Source organism: Melanerpes formicivorus, unplaced genomic scaffold, assembly GCF_026170545.1.
Source record: "Melanerpes formicivorus ecotype bairdi unplaced genomic scaffold, bMelFor1.0.p_v2 SCAF_4, whole genome shotgun sequence".
NCBI classification, from domain to species: Eukaryota; Metazoa; Chordata; class Aves; order Piciformes; family Picidae; genus Melanerpes; species Melanerpes formicivorus.
This window is the reverse complement of record NW_027142356.1, coordinates 35,312,423-35,335,729: the sequence shown is the minus strand read 5'-3', so window position 1 is coordinate 35,335,729 and position 23,307 is coordinate 35,312,423. Positions and strand designations below refer to the sequence as shown.

The 23,307-nt window shown below is 45.2% G+C and overlaps 1 protein-coding gene across 2 annotated transcripts in view; it reads right to left on the bottom strand.

Annotated features, from left to right (window-relative positions):
• SLC30A9 (solute carrier family 30 member 9) overlaps window positions 1-21,739 on the bottom strand; it is a 46,558-nt gene extending 24,819 nt beyond the window's left edge. The window contains exons 1-9 of one of the 2 annotated variants that reach the window (XM_068137625.1): window positions 21,469-21,739; window positions 19,380-19,556; window positions 12,074-12,136; window positions 9,050-9,149; window positions 7,771-7,863; window positions 7,044-7,126; window positions 3,878-3,936; window positions 3,107-3,174; window positions 1,615-1,717 (exon numbers count right to left, since the gene is read on the bottom strand). In XM_068137625.1, coding sequence (XP_067993726.1) covers window positions 1,615-1,717; window positions 3,107-3,174; window positions 3,878-3,936; window positions 7,044-7,126; window positions 7,771-7,863; window positions 9,050-9,149; window positions 12,074-12,136; window positions 19,380-19,556; window positions 21,469-21,565 — 843 coding nt within the window. In that variant the 5' untranslated portion in view covers window positions 21,566-21,739. The remainder of the gene's footprint in view (window positions 1-1,614; window positions 1,718-3,106; window positions 3,175-3,877; window positions 3,937-7,043; window positions 7,127-7,770; window positions 7,864-9,049; window positions 9,150-12,073; window positions 12,137-19,379; window positions 19,557-21,468) is intronic. The other variant, XM_068137624.1, reaches the window with a different exon arrangement.
• Between the last annotated feature and the right edge of the window lie 1,568 nt (window positions 21,740-23,307).

Sequence of the window (23,307 nt, the reverse complement as noted above, 5' to 3'; positions counted from 1 at the left end):
GGAACTGACTTCTCAGGATCTCAGGTAGTGATAGGACTAGGGGCAATGGAATGAAGCTGGAGGTGGGGAGATTCAGGCTGGAGGTGAGGAGGAAGTTCTTCCCCATGAGAGTGGTGAAGCCCTGGAATGGGTTGTCCAGGGAGGTGGTTGAGGCCCTGTCCCTGGAGGTGTTTAAGCCCTGGCTGGATGAGGCTCTGTCCAGCCTGATCTAGTGTGGGGTGTCCCTGCCCATGGCAGGGGGGTTGGAACTAGATGATCCTTGTGGTCTCTTCTCCAGACTGAACAGCCCCAACTCCTTCAGTCTGTCCTCACAGAAGAGGAGCTCCAGCCCTCTGATCATCCTCGTGGCCCTTCTCTGGACACCTTCCAGCACCTCCACATCCCTCTTGTAATAGGGGCTCCAGAACTGGACACAGTACTCCAGGTGGGGTCTCCCCAGAGCTGAGTAGAGGGGGAGGATCACCTCCCTTGACCTGCTGGCCACACTTCTCCTGATGCAGCCCAGGATCTGATTGGCTTTGCAGGCTGCAAGTGCACACTGAGAGCTCATGTTGAGCTTTTTGTCCACCAGCACCCCCAAGTCTCTCTCCTCAGGGCTGCTTTCCAGCCAGTCCCTGCCCAGCCTGGATTTGTGCCTTGCCCAAGTACGATTTTTACATTGCAGCTTCTTTCAGCTGTGAACTTTCTATTCTCCAAACCAAGAGTAAAAAATATTTTGAAGCAAGAAAAAAAAAAAATCTCTCTCTTCCTACCTAAATAGCCTATATGGAATATATTTAATTGAGCATGTAGCAATTAAGTATGTCTTCATCTACAGCTGGATGAATATTGTACATAACAGCAACATCACTTTGTAAGTGAGATTTGGGTTTGCTCTGGGAAGCTAAAACAACACAAACACACACACAGAGGAAAGGGTACATCTCTCTCCTACTGCATGCACACTGAGCACATCACACTCTGGGCAGGCTTTGTCATCTGAATGACTGAAAACAGAAATTTACTCATGAAGTAAAACACTAAAACACCCTCTCCCAGATGAAACTGTTTGTTTAAAACATCACTTTAAAGACTGTTTTGCTTTACTATAGTAAGTACTAAGGCTTTTCCTCCTGGCAAGCCTGTAAACCATTCAAAAGAGTACAAACATGATCACAGGTACTGAACACAAAGAGCATTGTAAATACGCAAACCAGTAGAGTCTGGGAGTCATTTTTGGTAAGAGTGGTGCCTAATCAGCTTGGAATTTTTAGGCTTCTCTACAACACTGATGTTAACTATGAGCAAACTTTGTAAAGAAAAAGTGTTTCATAGAATGGTCTGGGTTGGAAGAGACTTCCAAAGGTCATTTAGTCCAACCCCCTCTGCAGTAAGCAGGCACATCCTCAACTGGATCAGGTTGTCCAGAGCAATTGTGCCAGGTGTTTCAGTCCTCCTCAATAAAATGCTGGTTTCATTTCTCTGGTGTTTATTATTTAGACAGTATAGTCAAACTGAGGAACACTGAGAGACTGATTTACTGCTTCCAAGTGCAATGCAACTATTTTAAGCACCAGTTTTGACTCCTGAACAGTTCTTACAAATGCTACTTTAAAATAACTTTACAACACTCACCTGGTTACATGTATCTGCTAAAGAATGTATGGCTTCTGAAAACATACTTGCAGAACCTGTGTAAACCCAAGCAAGTAGCTTGAAGAAAAAATTCAACCCATTTCTGAAAAGGAAAAGAAGAAGAAAGCTAAAGGGCAAGAGAATATTTTACCTTGAGTATTTTCAGCAAAACCACCAGTGCTGTATGAAACATCCATTACCTGCCAGTAAGTGCTGAAACCAAAGATCAGTTTAATCTTTAGCTGCCTGTACAGACAGCAAAAGTATACAGATGTTCTGCCTGGTTACTGTTAAGAAGTCCTTTCAGATAAACTTGATATATCAAGAGACAATTTATTTGCCAAAAAATGTTAACTTCTAAGCAGTCCTGAATAAGTCACACTTATTGAGAACTACCATCACATGAATTTGGGATGGCATTTAACAAGTCCAAGTACCGGGTGCTGCACTTTGGCCACAACAACCCCATGCAGAGCTACAGGCTGGGGTCGGAGTGGCTGGAGAGCTCCCAAACAGAGAGGGACCTGGGGGTGCTGATTGACAGCCACCTAAACGTGAGCCAGCAGTGTGCCCAGGTGGCCAAGAAGGCCAATGGCATCCTGGCCTGCATTAGGAATAGTGTGGCCAGCAGGAGCAGGGAAATCATTGTGCCCCTGTACTCTGCACTGGTTAGGCCGCACCTTGAGTCCTGTGTCCAGTTCTGGGCCCCTCAGTTTAAGAAGGACATCGAAACACTTGAACGTGTCCAGAGAAGGGCAACAAGGCTGGGGAGAGGCCTTGAGCACAGCCCTATGAGGAGAGGCTGAGGGAGCTGGGATTGTTTAGCCTGGAGAAGAGGAGGCTCAGGGGTGACCTCATTGCCCTCTACAGCTACCTGAAAGGTGGTTGTAACCAGGAAGGGGTTGGTCTCTTCTCTCAGGCAACCAACACCAGAACAAGAGGACACAGTCTCAAGCTGCACTAGGGCAAGTTTAGGTTCGAGGTGAGGAGAAAGTTCTTCACCAAGCGAGTCATTCATCATTGGAACACCTCCATCCCTGGAGGTGTTCAAGAGGAGACTGGACATGGCACCTGGTGCCATGGTCTAGTCATGAGGTCTGTGGTGACAGGTTGGACTCGATGATCCTTGAGGTCTCTTCCAACCTTAGTGATACTGTGATACTGTGATTACCCACAGCAACTAATGGCCTACCAGTGGGAGAATAAATTCCTTAACAATTTCCTTTTCCCTTTCTTTTTACCTCATTTACATCTCCCTCTTCTCTGATCACAGAGACATTCTACCCCTGATCTCTACACATTGATGAATGCATTTAGCTGAACTCTGCCCCATCAGCAATGAATAAACAAAGTATTAACTTCGGTCTCAGAGACACAGATATGTTTTAACTTGGATACAAAGACTGTTGTCATTTCCAGGATAACAAAACCAAATTGGTTTATACTTGCATAAACAAAACATCATCATTTTTTTTTCCTCTTCCCAACTTACATGCAAATAGCTACCATTACCACCTTCCCTGGTCCCTTGAAAAACGTAGCTGCTGCACTGGAGCGTGGCTACAGAGAGAAAGAAGAGATTATGAACATAACCAACTCTTGAAGAACCTCCCTTACAAATCAGTAAATACAAAACTCTGCATTGCCCTGTGTTGCAAAAGTGAAGTTTCCTAATTGATTACTGAATGCTCACCCAAAGTGCAGTTCAGTCTTAAGACATTTCTGCATATGGATGGCTATAAAAAGGATAAACAACCAACAAAACCCCCAGCAGAGGCCACTGCAGCCACAAGGACAGGAGCCAGCTGTGCTGCAGAAAGATGAAATCATTCTACTGTAGCAGAGCTCCCAGACCTAGGGAATGGGGTCTGCTTAAGCAAAGAGGAAGAGCCACAACAGGGCACAAAGTGTGAAAGTTTGGTGGCTTTTTTGATTTAAGAAAGCTATTTAATTTCTTTCTTTCAATTCAAAATGTATTTACCATACATGTTTATAGGCTACAGATGCAATCACAAACACAGCCACAATGCTGTTGGTAAGAAAGCAATCCACTGAAAAACCAGTCTCACTGCCTCTGTAGGAGGCCATTTATCTGGCATTGTAACAATGACCACCGCATTACAATCAGAGATAGATCTGGAATGTTACAGTGCAAGTAAATCATCTAATAATATTCAGTTAGTTCAGTTTATGCAACTGTTTTCACAACTTAGGTGTCACCTCATGGCAGTTTTCTAGCCAAAAGCTGTAAACCATCTCTTACCTTAGTATTTCCAAAGAACTCCTTGTATTCCCACAACAGCCTTTGGTTTCTAAAGAGATCTGCAACATAAAATTGTTGCCATGAATATAACTTAGTAACCAGTAGCTTCAGCAATTGAAGTCTTAATTACTTTTTTTAAGGCAGCAGCCAACTTCTAGTCAGAGCTACAATGATCTACCTTTGTGAAAACAACTCCTCCCCTGATATTCCCAACATGAGCCAGCAGTGTGCACTTGCAGCCCAGAGAGCCAATCATATTCAAGAGAAATATAGCCAGCAGGTCAAGGGAAGTGATTCTCCCCCTCTACTCCACTCTGGTGAGACCCCACCTGGAGTACTGTGTCCAATTCCAGAGTCCCTATTACAGGAAGGATCTGGAGGTGCTGGAACACGTCCAGAGAAGGGCCATGAGGATGAGCAGAGGGCTGGAGCTGCTCTCTTATGAGGACAGACTGAGGGAGTTGGGGATGTTCAGTCTGTAGAATAGAAGGCTCCAAGGAAACCTAATTGTGGCCTTCCAGTACCTGAAGGGGGCTACAAGAAAGCTGGGGAGCAATTTTTTAGGGTGTCAGGTAGTGATAGGACTGGGTGGAATACAGCAAAACTAGAAGTGAGTGGATTCAGATTGGATGTTAGGAGGAAGTTCTTCCCCATGAGGGTGGTGAGAGACTGGCACAGGTTGCCCAGGGAGGTAGTGGAAGCCCCATCTCTGGAGGTTTTTAAAGGCAGGCTGGATGTGGCTCTGGGCAATCTGATCTAGTGTGAAGTGTCTCTGCCCATGGCAGGGGGGCTGGAACTGGATGATCCTTGAGGTCACTTCCAACCCTAACAAGTCTATGATTCTTAATCAGTAACATATATTATCATATACCAAAAGTATCAAATACAGTCTGTTTATGAGCCTATATATGGTTGCCATTTCTATCAACAAGAGATGATACAACAGAGGGAAAAATCTCAAAATACACTGCCCCAAATCCAGGCATTCTACTGCTTCTGAACTACAAAGGAGAGGGAGGAAGAGTATTTCAAAGCAATTCTTGTTTTTAACATCAGTGCTTTTCCATCCACTACTGATGTTCAGGAAGTTCAAAACAAAGGCTGTTATACTACAGTATCTAAAAGCTGCGGTGCTTCTCCCAGGCAACCAGCACCAAAACAAGAGGGGACAGTCTCAAGCTGTGCCAGGGGAGGTTTAGGCTGGAGGTGAGGAGAAAGTTCTTCACAGAAAGAGTCATTGGCCATTGGAATGTGCTGCCCAGGGAGGTAGTGGAGTCCCCGTCCCTGGAGGTGTTCAAGAGGGGATTGGATGCGGCACTTGAAGCCATGTTTTAGTCATGAGATGTTGGGTGATAGGTTGGACTTGATGATCTCTGATGATCTCCAACCTTAGTGATTCTATGATTCTAGATTCTCCCCTATGAAGTTATACAAAATACATTGCACACAATAATTGAGACAGCTTAAAATAGCCAAGCAGAGTCCCTGAAAAAAGAAAGTTTGAGTATACAATGTCTCAGCATGCTATAATGACTGAGGGGTTTTAATCACACTTGCTGGATTATGTCCAGGAATTATTCTGCTGGTCATAAGAAAAAAAACAATGAAGCTACTGACTGCATTCTCAGTACAAATACACTTACAGGCATTTTAAAAAGTATCTGTAGTAAAAACCTTTTCATGAGGAGGGTGTGCCAGTGTTTCAAAACCATTAAAAAAGGCCTCTAATTTTAAGGTGCCTAACTGGAATAAGCACCCTGAAGCTATATTGCCTCTCTTGCAATTTTAACTGACTAGGCAAACCAAAAATCCATTACATGCTACTGATTGGACTCCACCTGCTCTTGGTAATACCAGTAAGGATGACAACAATAATTTTAAGCAAAGAGATGACTGGGGAGTGTTTCCCCTTCCTTCTGGAGAACAAAGGTAAACAGAACTCATTTGAGAGGGAAAATAAATTACTAACAGCATGGTATCAACATTTGGATTGAAGTCTTTTCAAAATTCTCAATGAAAACAACCAAGACCACTGAAAATGTTAATTAGAATCTAATAACTGAAAACTGGGTAGAAAGGCTCTGCAGAGGAACCTCGACTGACTGGACAGATGGGCAGAGTCCAATGGGATGGCATTCAACAAGTCCAAGTGCCGAGTGCTGCACTTTGGCTATGGCAATCCCATGCAGAGCTACAGGCTGGGGTCGGAGTGGCTGGAGAGCTCCCAAACACAGAGGGACCTGGAGGTGCTGATCAACAGCCACCTGAATATGAGCCAGCAGTGTGCCCAGGTGGCCAAGAAGGCCAATGGCATCCTGGCCTGCATTAGGAATAGTGTGGCCAGCAGGAGCAGGGAAGTCATTGTGCCCCTGGACTCTGCATTGGTTAGGCCGCACCTTGAGTCCTGTGTCCAGTTCTGGGCTCCTCAGTTTAAGAAGGACATCGAAACACTTGAACGTGTCCAGAGAAGGGCAACAAGGCTGGGGAGAGGCCTTGAACACAAGCCCTATGAGGAGAGGCTGAGGGAGCTGGGATTGTTTAGCCTGGAGAAGAGGAGGCTCAGGGGGGGACCTCATTGCCCTCTACAACTACCTGAGAGGTGGTTGTAGCCGGGAAGGGGGTGGTCTCTTCTCCCAGGCAACCAGCACCAGAACAAGGGGACACAGTCTCAAGCTGCGCCAGGGGAGGGTCAGACTCGAGGTGAGGAGAAAGTTCTTCACCGAGCGAGTCATTCGTCATTGGAATGTGCTGCCCAGGGAGGTGGTGGAGTCACCATCCCCGAAGGCATTCAAGAGGAGATTGGACGTGGCACTTGTTGCCATGGTCTAGTCATGGGGTCTGTGTTGATAGGTTGGACTCGATGATCCTCGAGGTCATTTCCAACCTTAGTTATACTGTGATACTGTGAAAACAAGGTATGACCACAGATCTCAACTGAATGTACATCGTTGCTGTATCACAGAGATGATAAATGTTAAGGCAGCAACACTGTACCTGCATAGATGGCCATGTGTTACTTGAACACTGTGCTGTAAAACCTTCCTGGGACTGGTTAACTCCAAATTTCTATGCTCTCCAGGAAATAACATACTATGTTGTGTGATCCAGTGGATCCAGTTGTGCTTTGTTGTTTACATCTGAAGTTATTTGAAAGCCTTATACTCACTTTCTCTGTACTTGATCTCTGCCTCTTTACGCCGCTTTCTTTCTCTAGCAAGAGCCTCTGGACTCCCCCAGACTTCAAGAGACCTGCACAGAGGAAAAGTAACCTAACAATAGGTCTATTTTTACAACTTCTTTTCAGCTTGACTACATTACAGATGCCTTTCCTAAAAGCAGAACACCACATTATTGTGGTAAGAAGCCACACAGACCTCTACAGAATTAAGAGCTGGGAAAGAGGGGTCTAAGGGCAAGTAGTCTTTGGACACATGAAACATGCCCTACAGTATTATGTACACCATGTAATTAGTACAGTAATAAGGATTCAAAGGCCTGTAGTGATAGGATGAGAGGCAATGGCTTCAAACTACACAAAGGCATGCTAGGAACAGGTTCTTTACCATGAGGATAGTACAATACTGGAACAGGTTGCCTGGGGAGGTGGTTGGGGCCCCATCCCAGGAGATAGTCAAAGTGAGGCTGGACAGGGCTCTGGGCAACCTGATCTAGCTGAGGATGCCCCTCCTGACCACAGAGGGGGTTGGACTGGATGACCTTTGGAGGTCCCTTCCAACCCATTCAGCGATTCTATGATATCAAAATTGTTGAGACAGAAAATGGAAACCTAATGCCCTTTCACATTATGAACTTGACTTGTAAAGGTTTTTCCTCTCCCTCAGATAATCCATTTTAAATGATCCAAACTTGCTCCTTCATAAAAACCTCCTTACTTTGCCTCCACATCCGATCTCAGGTACACGGTGAAAGTCTCAGTGTCATCGTGGGGGCTTCGCCGTTTGATTTTCCTCAGCTGGTCTAAATCACTAAGGGAAGTGAGCAAACAGTTTAGAGCAAGAAAAAGTGAGTATTATTCTGATTTTACTTTTATGCCCAGCTGATCTTCTACCACAATTTTGATACTGCTAATCTGCAGTACAAAAAAACTCAACTTGTTTACTCAAGCCAACCAAGAACAGGTGTGGAACATGAAGCAAGCAACCTGTAGGATGCTACTGAAAGCCATCCTGCTTTTCCACAATTAAAAGTCTAAATCATGTCCCTACACTATGGAATACTATACAGTATCACAGTATAACTATGGTTGGAAGAGACCTCGAGGATCATTGAGTCCAGCCTATAAACACAGACCCCATGACTAGACCATGGCACCAAGTGCCACGTCCAATCTCCTCTTGAACGCCTCCAGGGACGGTGACTGAAACATTGAATGATGACAATCCAGCAAAACTTTCCTCAGCTAGTTCTCTGCACAACAAGCCAGTTACCATAAAAATATATCAGAGGACTGAGCAAAATTTGCCACTGGATTTTCAGCAAAGACCAAGCCTGTATGTAAAAACTGGGGAGGAACAGTGACAGTATGAAAAGATAGCAATAAAGCTGCAGTGCCTTTAGACTTAACATGGGTCACATATATAACATGCATGAAATCTGACAGACACCTCAACTACAGTAAGAACCTGCTGGTAGGCACAGCACAGAGTAAAAGGCAGTAAATATGAATCAAGTAACAATAATTAGGTTCCAATCAACCAGATGATATTTTAGTCCAAATTACAGCCTCAAGGAATACAAAGTTTCCACAGATCTTTAAGCGGTGTCATCATCAAACCCTCATGACCATGCTGAAGCCAGAGTAATTTTTCCCCTGTAACTACCTGCTCTAGAGGGGGACTCCCAGAACTAGATTTATGGTCATATAAACAAATCACTTTAAGAAGCAAGTATGGCAAAATAAGGTTATGGAAACCTAAGTGCAAGTTCCTAATCACTGCAATACTGACAGGTTGGACTTGGTGATCTTTGAGGTCTTTTCCAACCTTATTGATTCTAAAGAAGAATTAACTTCAGCCACTTGTGATTATGCATTCCACAAAGGCATTTAAAAGACACTGCTGTGCAAAATCACTCTACAATCAGAACTGTTTTTAAAGCACACAGGAACAAACAAATAACCACACTTTAAATTTCAAGTCAAATCCATCATACCTGGATTTAAGGCAAAACTCATTTATTGCTCTGACTCCAGTGATGAAATTATTCTGTGTGTATTTTGGTCCATACTCTCTTTTTTTCAGGACTGCTTTCACTTAAAAACAGAAATGGATAAGCAAGTTAAGTCACTCATGGAGACTACAGTAGAGACTTCAAGAGGTAATTCAGGTTAGTGTCATACCATGATACCTTCAGGTGGAGATCTGAGAAAACAGTGCTTGTCAGTGAGACAGAAAACTTAGAGTGAAGAGAAATAAATGTTCTTCAGTGTGGAAATGAGTAAGAGCACAATGATTTAACACCAGAAAGGCTACCTGCTGTCATTCAGGGTTCTTAAACACACTTAACTGTCACTGTCAGCTATTTCTCCAATCCTGACATCAGAGACTGTGTGTGGCTACCAAGACAGCATTCAAGTATGGCCATTTGGAAACCCCTATTCCAGCAATTGACAGGGAAACATAGTGCTCCATTTCCTTTTTCCCCCCAGTACTTCCCCAATTCCACCTTCTGCAGATAAGATGTTTGACCTTTGCAGCCCACACAGAGAACTGAGACAGACTGCATACACTGCTCTTCTCTACTAGTACTTTCAGAATCAGCACACTTAATATTGGGCATTGATAACAACTAAAAAGATACATTCTTTCTTTATGATGCTTTGAGTGTCTGGAAGATGTATTACAATCACATTAGGTTTTTGTTCACAAGGGAAAGAACACCACACACCTTCAGAAGGATAAATGGCGTTTTAAATGTATTCCATTATTTCCTCATTTCCTACACATACATAGTTTCATCCTTATTTCAAATGTAAATTACTATACACTTACTTCCATTATAAACATTATGCTTACTGGAAGAAGAGTTACAGTTGCTGAAGGGCGTCTCATTAAAGAACACAACTGAAAACAAGAAGTCCTCAGGTGGGAAGACTGATAAACACCACATGGAGTTCCTGCATTTCACAGGATTGATATAATTTCTATAATTAGTCCAGAATTTCTCCTTAAGTCACAGGATATTTACAGAAAATAAGACATTTGAAGACTGAGATTTTTTTCCCCAGGGTTCTACATTGTCTTACTCCTGAGTTTTGAAAGCTAAAAGGCAAAGTATACTGATTAACACTCAACAGTGCACTGCCACTACAGATAGCAATATCAGATATCTGATTTCTGTCACCTAGTTTGACTTTACCAAAATGTTTAAGCACTTGAGTAATCACACTCATCCCAACAATGCTCCTGAGAGCAAAGGTGGCAAAAAAAAATAGAGATTTCCTAAAAACACTTCATAATTTACTAAGTTTAGAACAAAATTAACATTTTCTTACAAGAAGAATGCTTTGGAGACTTGATAGGGTGCTTGGTGCCATGGGTTAGTTGTTTAGGTGGGTTGGATTGGTTGATGGGTTGGATGCGATGATCTTGAAGGTCTCTTCCAACCTGGTCTGGTCTGGTCTATCCTATTCTATTCTATCCTATTCTATTCTATCCTATCCTATTCTATTCTATCCTATTCCATCCTTACTCATTTAAAACAGATAAATATCCAATGTGCATTAACCTTGGCAAATGTGCAAAATTGGTGGAGGGAAAAATATATCAGTCTGGTATTTCCAAGAGAAGGATGAAGCCAAATAAAACATTTGAAATAGCAGGGGTTTTTTTTAATTAATGGTCCTTTTTAGATGTGACAGCCTCAGTAATACTTAGATCAATAAGTTTCTAAGTCATAGCAGAATATGAAGGCTAGAATTCCACTTTCTGGACACTATCAAACTCTTTAATGTATAAACACTCTTGTTTGCAGAGTATAAACGTTCTGTAATCCAGAGACAAAACTCTCTTCGCTGACAGATAAAACAACCTAATTTCTCCTACCTGCCTTGTAGGTTTCCCCCTGCAGGCGTACACTAAGTGACAACAGACCCAAAGAAACTGACACAAAGGATGCAGAAAGAGTGTAAGGGAAATATAGACAAAGAGACACCATCTCATCTTCCTAACAAGGATTATTTAATGTTTATCTAAATCTAGGAGAAGAAAGGAAGGCATTTAGGTACAGTTTATAACCTGCTGAGTCACTTTCACTCCAGAGATGTATTTTTTTTCCAGATCTTTTTTATTTCTACAGAGTCTAAAGAGAAATGGCAATTTCTATTTTGATAGTACTTCTTTCCACACAGAGAAGATTAGGAGTGATCAAAAGCACAAGAGGTTTTAACAGTGTCACTCTCACTGTAATAGAAACTATCACAAAGATGGAGTGAAATCAAGTCATGATCAATCAAAACCAAGAAAAGAACATTGTGCTATTTTATCCACTTTTATTACTCTTCTCTGATTTAATTGGTCATTTTCCCTAAGTCAAGACTGTTTTGTTTGTGACATTAATGGCTTGAGAGATCTCCCTGTCCTTCTTTCAACCCAAAAGCCTTTTGTTATATTTTTGCTCCTGTTCAGTTGAGGAGGAGAGTGATAGAGTGGCCTTGGTGGGCGCCTGGCATCCAGCCAGGGTCAACCCACCAGGTTCCCACAAGCACAAACAGGAACATTACAGAACTCAGATTAGGCAGTTCATGTAGTCAATATATATTTAGAAGCAACACTGATTAGATTAAGTCAGCAATAAGAAGGAACAGAGGAAGACTTAGAACAGGGAACAGGGGAAGATCAAGTATTTAGCTCAGCCACGCGAAGTCTGAGATGGTGAATGCCTAAAAACACACAAGGAGGACAGTGTGATAACAGATGAGAAAACAAATCAGTCCTTTCCTGACAAACTCTCAGCTTAAATAAAACTACTGAGAACAAACAGAAGAGCAAGAAATTGGAAGGAATAACCCTATTTTTGATTTCTGAGGAGTGGTTCTCAACACCTCCGTATACAAGTGTGCTTTAAAATGTTACTCATAACTTGCCACACAACTGGAGAGGAACCACAAGTTTACTTAGACAGCTCTGACTATTAGCAGCCAGCAGTGAAGACTCAATAGAGGAAGTACACCTTTACCTTTCACTTGAATGAGTTCTTTCACTGAAGGCTGCTTTTGCCCTGCATTGCTCGTGTCTTGTCCTGCAAAATAAAAACAAAGCTCACTGTGAAAATGGAAGCACTTCCCTTTCTTTTTTCAGTACAGAGTTGGGTGGACACAAAACAAGAATGTATCTTGATACTGCTTCCCACCCTGACAATAAAAAGTACTTTTTTGCCAGATTTACAACATCTAACTCTCCAATTTCAAAAGACAGAAGTAGGCAAAAAAGAAGTACCCAAAGAAGATATTTAATATAGCATTGATCAATAAACACCTAGCAGCTTGCAGAAGCACACAAACCTGCAACATACTTCAGAGAGCATCCTGAATTTGTTTGCAGAACTTTGACAGTGTTCTTACAGTCTGGAGCAAGTTGCATGCAAAATTTTAGATGAGTAAATACAATTAATTCTATATAGTTATGGGTGCTGATTACCAGAGTCTCATAGAGATTTCAAGCTATAATTCAATTTTAAGGGACTTAAAGCTTTTGCATTTAGAAAAGCTATCTTCTTAGAACACTGACTATTTAAACTAAAATCCACAACTCTTGCATCACAAGCTGGAGCTAGAATGAAAACAAAGTATTTTAGCTTGTTTTGAAATCACAGTATCACAGGATGCCAGGGGTTGGAAGGGACCCAAAGAGATCATCGAGTCCAACCCTACTGCCAGAGCAGGACCATACAATCTAGCTCAGGTCACAGAGGAATACATCCATACAGGCCTTGGAAGTCTCCAGAGAAGGAGACTCCACAATCTCTCTGAGTAGCCTGTTCCAGTGCTCTGTGACCCTTACAGTAAAGAAGTTCCCCCTTGTGTTGAGGTGGAACCTCCTGTGCTGCAGCTTACATCCATTGCTCCATGTCCTATCCCAGGAAGTAAGTGAGCAGAGCCTGTCCCCTCCTCTTGACACCCAGCTCTCAGATGTTTATAAACATTTACTAAATCCCCCCTAAGTCTTCTCTTTTCCATACTAAAAAGCCCCAGGTCCCTCAGCCTCTCCTCATCAGGCAGTGCTCCAGTTCCCTAACCATCCTCCTGGCCCTCCGCTGGGCCCTCTCCAGCAGATCCCTGTCCCTCTTGATCTGGGGAGCCCAAAACTGAACACAGTACGCAAGATGAGGTCTCACCAGGGCAGTGTAGAGGGGGAGGAGAACCTCCCTTGATCTCTTGGACATACTCTTCTTAATACACCCCAGGAGCCTGAGGATATGACTCAAAAAGCCAAATGTAATGTAATTTACAGTACTGTTAAGTGAATCTCAGTATTTGGAAAACAACAAATTCCAGTCATTTCACTAAGAAATTAGAAGTACTACTTCAAAATACAAATGTTGCATCCTTATCTCTCACATCTCAACACATCTTTTGGAACAAAAACCTTCTGGTTCTAACAGGTCAAACAGTACACCCACTCTTTTATGCCCTAACGTTCTCTTACACTGGAGGTTTGCCACTCATCTAGCCACCAACAAAATTAAAACTGAATGTACTGAAAGGGATATATATAAAAAGAAGTAAAAGTTGCCGATTTTTTCAAGCAGGTTGGTCTTAACTCAGGAGGAACTCATAGCTTAGCATGCTACTCAAATTACTCAGAGGTCCTGAAGCTTGGACTACATAACTATCTTTCATCAGGCAATTAGTTACTGTCCTAATAGCAGCTGAGGACTAAGGCTAACAGTTTTCCAACAAAGTATATTTGGCTTGTAGCACTTACAAATTTATGACACTGATCTTATTACACAACAAATAAAGCTGGACTGCAGACCACTGGCATTACTGCAACAGTCATGCCTATTACTTATTATTTGACTTGAATACCAAAGCTAAACAACCCTTGGCTGCTTTCTCTTCTTCCCTGGTTTAAAACACCAGGCAGCTATCTATCAATGCTCATTATAAAAAGCTTCAGCTAAGATTGCTCAGCAAAGACTGAGGAGTAGCTTCCTTTTCAGAAACTCTGTGCAACCATTTATGTCATTGGAAGAGGTATCACCAACACTATTTAGCAAAAGATTGGGCCAGCCTGATCTAGTGTGGGGTGTCCCTGCCCATGGCAGGGGGGATGGAACTAGATGATCCTTGTGGTCCCTTCCAACCCTGACTGATACTATGATACAAGATTGGGGGATGGCGGAAGGGGAGGTATAAAAGGATCAAGACTTATGTTTATGGCCATATGAACATCAATTACTGTCTCAGCCTACAGGCTGGACAAAAATCACAGGGCATCAGTGAGGGGAAAAAAATACAGATTATTCAGCTCACAATTGCTGATCTTGCCATCCAGAGGGACCTTGACAGGCTGGAGAGGTGGGCACAAGCCAACCTCATGAGGTTCAATAAGAGCAAGTGCAGGATCCTGCATCTGGGTCGAGGCAATCCCAGGCACAAATACAGGCTGGGCAGTGACTGGCTGGGGGGCAGCCCTGAGGAGAGAGACTTGGGGGTGCTGGTGGACAAAAAGCTCAACATGAGCTCTCAGTGTGCACTTGCAGCCCGCAAAGCCAATCAGATCCTGGGCTGCATCAGGAGAAGTGTGGCTAGCAGGTTGAGGGAGGTGATCCTCCCCCTCTACTCAGCTCTGCTGAGACCCCACCTGGAGTACTCCCTCCAGTTCTGGAGCCCCCATTACAAGAGGGATATGGAGGTGCTGGAAGGTGTCCAGAGAAGGGCCACGAGGATGATCAGAGGGCTGGAGCACCTCATCTATGAGGACAGACTGAAGGAGTTGGGGCTGTACAGTCTGGAGAAGAGAAGGGTCCCAGGTGACCTAATTGTGGCCTTCCAGTATCTGAAGGGGGCCTACAGGAAGGCTGGGGAGGGACTTCTCAGGATCTCAGGTAGTGATAGGACTAGGGGGAATGGAATGAAGCTGGAGGTGGGGAGATTCAGGCTGGATGTGAGGAGGAGGTTCTTCCCCATGAGAGTGGTGAAGCCCTGGAATGGGTTGTCCAGGGAGGTGGTTGAGGCCCCATCCCTGGAGGTGTTTAAGCCCAGGCTGGATGAAGCTCTGGCCAGCCTGATCTAGTGTGGGGTGTCCCTGCCCATGGCAGGGGGGTTGGAACTGGATGATCCTTGTGGTCCCTTCCAACCCTGACTGATACTATGATACTATGAACTTCAGACAAGCAGAGGCTGGTATGACAGAACTTTCAAGTTGAATACAGTATTTGCAGTATCACATTAACAGGAAAAGTATTTTTTCCAAGTTTACTGATAAAGTAAGGGAGATCTGTTATTTGCTAAATATTTAGTTGCTGGGAAAAAATGTCAATCCTTACAAACATTGTAATACTTTTTCAGAATCCTATTAAAATATCACATTTTTTTAAAAATAAACAGTAACATGTCCATAATGCATAACAAACCATTCTGGGCCATAGAAAACACTACCTATATGAAGGGTTTAAACAGTATGCATCCAAAAACAAATTTCAAAGGGACTGTTCATCTATGCACAGTATCTCTAGGCTGCAATTTCATCTACACTTGCACACCTCAGCCCCCACATACAGCAAAAGTCTCATGGTGCCCATATGGTGCAGTTCCAGTCAAGGCTGACTATGATTCAATGCTACGCTGCCACAAAGGACTGCAACTCTTTATTTAGAATAAACCTTTACTTAGAATAAACCAAACCAGGTTGGAAGAGACCTTCAAGATCATCGTGTCCAACCCATCAACCAATCCAACCCACTCAAACAGCTAACCCATGGCACCAAGCACCCCATCAAGTCTCCTCCTGAACACCTCCAATGATGGCAACTCCACCACCTCCCTGGGCAGCCCATTCCAAAGGGCAATCACTCTCTCTGTATAGAACTTCTTCCTAACATCCAACCTGAACCTCCCCTGGCGCAGCCTGAGACTGTGTCCTCTTGTTCTGGTACTGGCTGCCTGGGAGAAGAGACCATCATCCGCCTGTCTACAACCTCCCTTCAGGTAGTTGTAGAGAGTGATAAGGTCACCCCTGAGTCTCCTCTTCTCCAGGCTGAGCAATCCCAGCTCCCTCAGTCTCTCCTCATAGGGCTTGTGTTCCAAACCCCTCACCAACTTCCTTGCCCTTCTCTGGACTCATTCCAGCAAGTCAACCTCCTTCCTAAACTGAGGGGCCCAGAACTGGACACAGTACTCGAGGTGTGGCCTAACCAGTGCAGTGTACAGGGGCAGAATGACCTCCCTGCTCCTGCTGGCCACACTGTTCCTGATCCAGGCCAGGATGCCACTGGCCCTCTTGGCTGCCTGGGCACACTGCAGGCTCATGTTCAGCCTACCATCAACCAGCACCCCCAGGTCCCTCTCCACCTGGCTGCTCTCCAGCCACTCTGACCCCAGCCTGTAGCACTGCATGGGGTTGTTGTGGCCGATGTGCAGAACCCGGCACTTGGATGTGTTCAATCTCATGCCGTTGGACTCTGCCCATCTGTCCAGCCTGTCGAGGTCCCTCTGCAGAGCCTCTCTACCCTCCAGCAGATCAACTCCTGTCCCCGGCTTGGTGTCGTCAGCAAATTTACTGATGATGGACTCAATGCCCTCATCCAGATCATCTCTCTGCTGACCATTTTAGAGACAGGGAGCAGGATCAGTTTACTGATCCAGCCTACCTCTGCAAACAAAAAAGCAATTCATTTGTCACAAAACAAGCCTACACATCAGTAATGCCAGCACAAGAGGGAATAATCAGACTGGGGTGGAAGAAGGTGGGACACCCCTTCTGATGACAGTCAACAACTGTATAAACTTACGGCAATCCTGAAAGCAATAGGTGCTAGGCTGTTTTGACACATCTGATTTTTAACACCAATAACCACACACTATGAACCCGTAAGGCACCAAGAACTACAACTGGCTCCACAGCCTTTCACTTCATTCAGGCACACATACTTCTACAAGAAGGTTATCCTCTAGCAACCATCTTCAGCTCAAGACTTTCCAAGAAGCATCAATGATGTTAAGTATTATAGCCAGGTGGGGGTTGGTCTCTTCTCCCGGGCAGCCAGCACCAGAACAAGAGGACACAGTCTCAAGGTGCATCAGGGGAGGCTTAGGCTGGATGTTAGGAAGAAGTTCTTCATAGAAAGAGTGATTTGCCATTGGAATGTGCTGCCCAGGGAGGTGGTGGAGTCACCATCACTGGAGGTGTTTAGAAAGAGACTGGATGGGGTGCTTGGTGCCATGGTTTAGTTGATTAGATGGTGTTGGGTGATAGGTTGGACTTGATGATCTCAAAGGTCTTTTCCAACCTGGTTAATTCTATTCTATTCTAAAATTCAACCACAGACATAAGAAATAACATCCAATTGTTACACTAACATCTAAGATCCACTTTTGTACTTCAAAACATCAGAAAAGTAACATCCTTGAATGGCTACAGTTAGTAACTTTTACAGACTACTGCAAGGCTCAGGAACTTACAATTCACTGAAGAATAAGTATCTGCTAACCTGACAATGAAGAGAAGAACATTGTCTTTAGCAGGTCACCGAATTTTAGACAAAGGCACACAGAAAGAGAGCTTTCATTTTTGAAAACATCTCTTATCTCCTAAGCATGGTAGTCTTACAAATACGCATCTCTGCAGTCCTACACTTAGAAAGCAGAAGGAAAAAAGAGGATGCTACAATGGAGCAAGAAGACAGTTCTGAATTTCACAAGCACTTAACTCACACAAGACTGACAATCAAACAGCAAGAAGGGTCTGGTTGTGTTCATTTTATCAAGATTTCAATGTGAATGCTGCAGTTCTGACAAATGTCAGATAAGAGAGCTCTAGCAGATGAAACAGCTTAGCCTTCTTTACCAGTCACAGTATCACAGTATAACTAAGGTTGGAAGAGACCTCGAGGATCATCGAGTCCAACCTATCAACACAGACCCCATGACTAGACCATGGCATCAAGTGCCACGTCCAATCTCCCCTTGAACGCCTCCAGGGATGGTGACTCCACCACCTCCCTGGGCAGCACATTCCAATGCCGAATGACTCGCTCGGTGAAGAACTTCCTCCTCACCTCGAGTCTAAATCTCCCCTGGCGCAGCTTGAGACTGTGTCCCCTTGTTCTGGTGCTGGTTGCCTGAGAGAAGAGACCAACCCCTTCCTGGCTACAACCACCTTTCAGGTAGTTGTAGAGGGCAATGAGGTCACCCCTGAGCCTCCTCTTCTCCAGGCTAAACAATCCCAGCTCCCTCAGCCTTTCCTCTTAGGGCTTGTGCTCAAGGCCTCTCCCCAGCCTTGTTGCCCTTCTCTGGACACGTTCAAGTGTCTCAATGTCCTTCTTAAACTGAGGGGCCCAGAACTGGACACAGGACTCAAGGTGCGGCCTAAACAAAGCAGAGTACAGGGGCAGAATGACTTCCCTGCTCCTGCTGGCCACACTATTCTTAATGCAGGCCAGGATGCCATTGGCCTTCTTGGCCACCTGGGCACACTGCTGGCTCATATTCAGGCAGCTGTCGATCAGCACCCCCAGGTCCCTCTCTGTTTGGCAGCTCTCAGCCACTCCGACCCCAGCCTGTAGCTCCGCATGGGATTGCCGTAGCCAAAGTGCAGCACTCGGCACTTGGACTTGTTGAATGCCATCCCATTGGACTCTGCCCATCTGTCCAGTCGGTCGAGGTTCCTCTGCAGAGCCTTTCTACCCTCTAACTGACTAACATCTGCTCCTAACTTGGTGTCATCTGCAAACTTGCTGATGACTGACTCGACCCCCTCATCCAGATCATCAATGAAGATGTTAAAGAGGATGGGGCCCAGCACTGATCCCTGGGGGACACCACTGGTGACTGGCCGCCAGCTGGATGTGACACCGTTCACCACCACTCTCTCATCATCTATGTCACCTATGGCCTGACCTGCAGAAGACACAGTACTCAATATTCACACTTAATTATCTTCATCACTAGTTGGTTTCACACCACTAACCTGCAATGCCACAAAAAGAATTCAAGTAAGCAAGCAAAGTGGTGAAAAGACAAGCAATGCATTCCACTTCTTCTCCCTTAACTTACCTAATCCCTTCTGACATCCACATTTTATCACCACCACATTAAATTTGATTACTCCCTAAATTTAAATCCTTTCAATACTGCAATGGCAAAGAATTAAGTTTCAGCATTCCTTCCTGCTTCTGCATTTGAAATTTATATATAGATGCCCACAAGCAAAACAGTACTAAGAACTCTGCAGCCATAATAGCACACAGCTGGGGGGAAGAATAAGTTATCAGTTTTTCAATACATATACTTCTTATATTTATTTTAATTGAGTGCTACCTGTTCCAGCTTTATTTGGGGTTTCTTCAGGGGTTGATCCACTTCTGTCTTCTGATCCAAGATCTTTTTTCTGACCACTGGATGTATAAACTCTCACTTGACTTATCAACTGCACAGGCAGACGATTGCATGGTACAATATAAGACAGACTCCCACTTTTCATTGATGCTTGCCATCCTAACAGAGGAGAGAGGGGGGGGAAAAAGGGAAAAGATGCTTCAGGAAACCATTTTGGGAAGAAAAAGAAGGGAAAGTGGTCCAGTTACATCCATATATATTATTGAAAGACAGCTTTTTAGTACTGATCTGTGCTTACTTCGCCCATTCTTTGGAATCACAAAATGGGAGTACACAGAATGCTTTCACTGCCTCCCTTCAAACATCCACTTTTAAACTTTATTCTAGCATTAGGGTTTTACCCTCACACAGTACCAAAGACCTCTAGATGATCTTAAAGGGGAAAAGAACAACCAAACAAAACCCCAACAGGTGATGCATAGCTATTTGATAAGAGTGGCTTGATAATACATTAAATTCTGCTCTAGCTATACTTCCTCAGCAAAAAACAGCTACTGATAAAAGGACAAATACAGGCCACTACAAAACCACCAAGCCAGGGTGGCAGCCAGGGCATTCACTTCACTCTTTGTAAACACTCTGCACAAGCCACACCTTGCCAAATAAAACTGAACTCTGCATTACAGACCAAGAGCAACCCATTACAGAAATTCCACAGGAGAGCACACCAACATTGTTGCAGAAGAACCTTAAATTCTGCAACATCCACAGCAGGCAGACTGCCAGACAAACATGTTAAAAATGCCTAGCCTGCAAAAGCCCTCTTCAGTTTCTACAGAGTAGCCAAAAGCTGAGTTGTATGCCATGAGGGCCAACCTGTATTAGCACCCAGCTTCTTTTGGCCACCGTACACACTTCTGTAGATACACAACTCCTCCAACCAGAAATGCAGCAGGCAAACTGGCTGCCTTAGAAAGCACTCATTGAAAGAATGACTACCTTTAAAAATAACCATAGATTAAGTAGTGCTGGTAAATCAAGTTACTCAAAGTATGACTAATCATATATGAATAATGCACCTCTCACAAGATGACAGCCTTTTACAAAGCCTATTTAGTCCATGGAAGTCTCGACAGCTTTCATTCTAGTCCTCTACAGTACGTGTGCATGCACCAATCTGAACCTTACAGAAGAGCCACTGAACCAAAAAAAAGGTCCTGTAAGCTCTTATTGACTGTTAAGTCATTGCTGATATGACCAAAAAAAAAACAGGAAAATCAACACCTCGGGGAGGTTACTGAATACAACTCATAAAACTCTGTTAACTCATAAAACACCACAGCAAATATATGGCCCAAGATGAGCAGTGTTGTTTCCTAAGCTTTGAAAAAAGGGGAACTTAATCAGCACGTTCAAAAGGTTATTTTTGTTCCCCCTGCTAATGCATGCACACACAACAAACCGTTAAAGAAAAAGGGTGTTTGCTGCCATTCGACCACAAGTGTTGAGGTGAATAAAACGGGTCAGAATTTGAATGCCTGGAGGCTGTGGCCCAAAGGAAAGAAACCTCAGCCCTACAGCCGAGCCGAATCTCACGGGGGCTGTGCTCTAGGGGCTCACTCCTCAGCCCAGCACCAACCCTGCAAGACCACGCTTCGTTTTGATCTGGTAACTGCACACTTCACCCCCGAGCAGGGCATGACGTATCAGTTTTACATAAGGCCGGGGCCAGCAGGGCAGCAGGCCTACAGCGGGTGTCTGCCAGCACCCGCGGGAAGGCTGCTCGCTGCTCGGCAGGATACACCTCGCCTACCGAGGCAGCTACGACTTGAGGAATCGCCTCTGTTTTAAAAGCCGGTTGTCGGCTGGCAGCCTGCGCTCGGCGCTCTCCGGCGGCTCCCGGCCCGCAGATGCCCCACAGCCGGGGACGGTGTCACTGCCTGAAGCCTCACTACGGCTTCCTGTGAGACTCCACCGGAGAAAGCGGGGGTCCGCCAGCCTAGGAGAGCCCAGTCTCGCCCAGTCCGCGCCGGGGACCTCCCGGCAGCCCGCCGGGCCCTGAGGGACTCACCGTGGCAGGCGCGGGGTAGCGGCGGCGCCTGGCACCGCAGGTACAGGCGGTAGAGGCCGCGGCAGCCCCGCCGCTGGGCTGCCAGGGCCGGCATCATGGCGGCGACCGGAGCCCAGCCGCTGCCCGCCGCACGCCAGCGGCCGGCGAGCGGGCTGCGATTCGCATCGGAGACCCCCGGGCGCTGCTGCGACGCGGCCCCGCTGGCCCCCGGCGGCGGCTGGGACCCGGGAGGCCGGCGGTGGGCGGCGCCGCGGCACCCGGATGTGCGGAGGGACCTGAGGGCCGGCGGGCGCGAGCGACACCCCCACTGACTCACCCGCCCCGCCTGCTGCGGCTGCGCGGAGCGACCGCCCAGGCCGCGCCGAGACGCGGCTCAGCTCAGCCCAGCCCGGTGGCCGCGTCTGACCCCGCGCTGCAGTTTGACAACCTGTTTGGCGCCTCCTCCCGCGAGGCTGCGCCTGAGGGACTCCTCGGGAGCGCGCCTTGCTCAGGAGCTGCTCCTTTACTACTCGTAATAAAGACATAATATAGTTCAGCAACAGAACAAGAGGATGTGCAAGGGGAAGTTTGAGCTTGGTCTTAGAAATAACAGTCTTCACAGAAAGAGAGGTTGCCCGTTGGAATATGCTGCCCAGGGAGGTGTTTGAGAAGAGACTGGATGAGGCACTTAGTGCCATGGACCGGTTGATTAATTAGGGTCGAGTGATCGGTTGGACTTGATGATCTTGGAGGTCTCTTCCAACCTGGTTGACCCTGTGATTCTGCACATGCATGCTAAACTTGGCAGCATAGGTAAAAAAAGCCTAACAATATGGGATTTAAAGTAATGACATTAAAACACCTATGCTAAAATTTACAGAATATTTACAGAATTAACCAGGTTGGAAAAGACCTTTTAGATCGAGTCCAACCTATCACCCAACACCATCTAATCAACTAAACCATGGCACCAAGTGCTGCAGCAAGTCTCTTTTTAAACACTTCCAGTGATGGTGACTCCACCACCTCCCCGGGCAGCACATTCCAATGGCCAATCTCTCTTTCTATGAAGAATTTTTTCCTAACATCCAGCCTAAACCTCCCCTGACACAGCTTGAGACTTTGTTCTCTTGTTCTGTCACAGGTTGCCTGGGAGAAGACACCAACCCCCACCTGGCTTCTTGCAGAGAGCAATAAAGTCTCCTCTGAGCCTCCTCTTCTCCAGGCTAATACAACCCCAGCTCTCTCAGCCTCTCCTCGTAGGGCTGCGACTCAAACCCCTCCCCAGCCTTGTTGCCCTTCTCTGGGCCTGTTCCAGCAACTCAACATCATTCTTAAAATGATAAGATTTTTGTGACAGTGCTCTCCCCTACCCTAAGCTCTCCCCTAAAACGTGCTTCCCAAATCTGTGCTGATAAATGAGATTAAACACACTTTCCCTAAAATACACCCTGCAAAGGATCATGCAAGTCAAGAGGGTTAGGCTGTCGTCTTGCATCCACCCTGTGTGTGCTCTAACATCTCGCCTACAGTCTGGCTTGGGACCGTGTATGTAATTAGTCCCACTGGCAACAGATTACATGCTTCTTTTAAAAAGTTATTATTTGAGCAATTTAAAGTTTTTCCTGAACAGTTTTGATCTACACAGCTGACAAAATGTCTCTGGCTCCCTTGCCTTCATTTGCACGCTGGGAAGAACATGGGAGCTCTCCAGAAGTTAGCATGGCAGGGAATTTGGATAATTAATGTACCTGGTAGGCCACAAAGCATTTGATCACTGAGGAGAATGATTACCCTGCCTGTCTTGAACATCACCAATTAGATTTTACACAAGGTTTGCAGGCACATAGCTTCTTCACC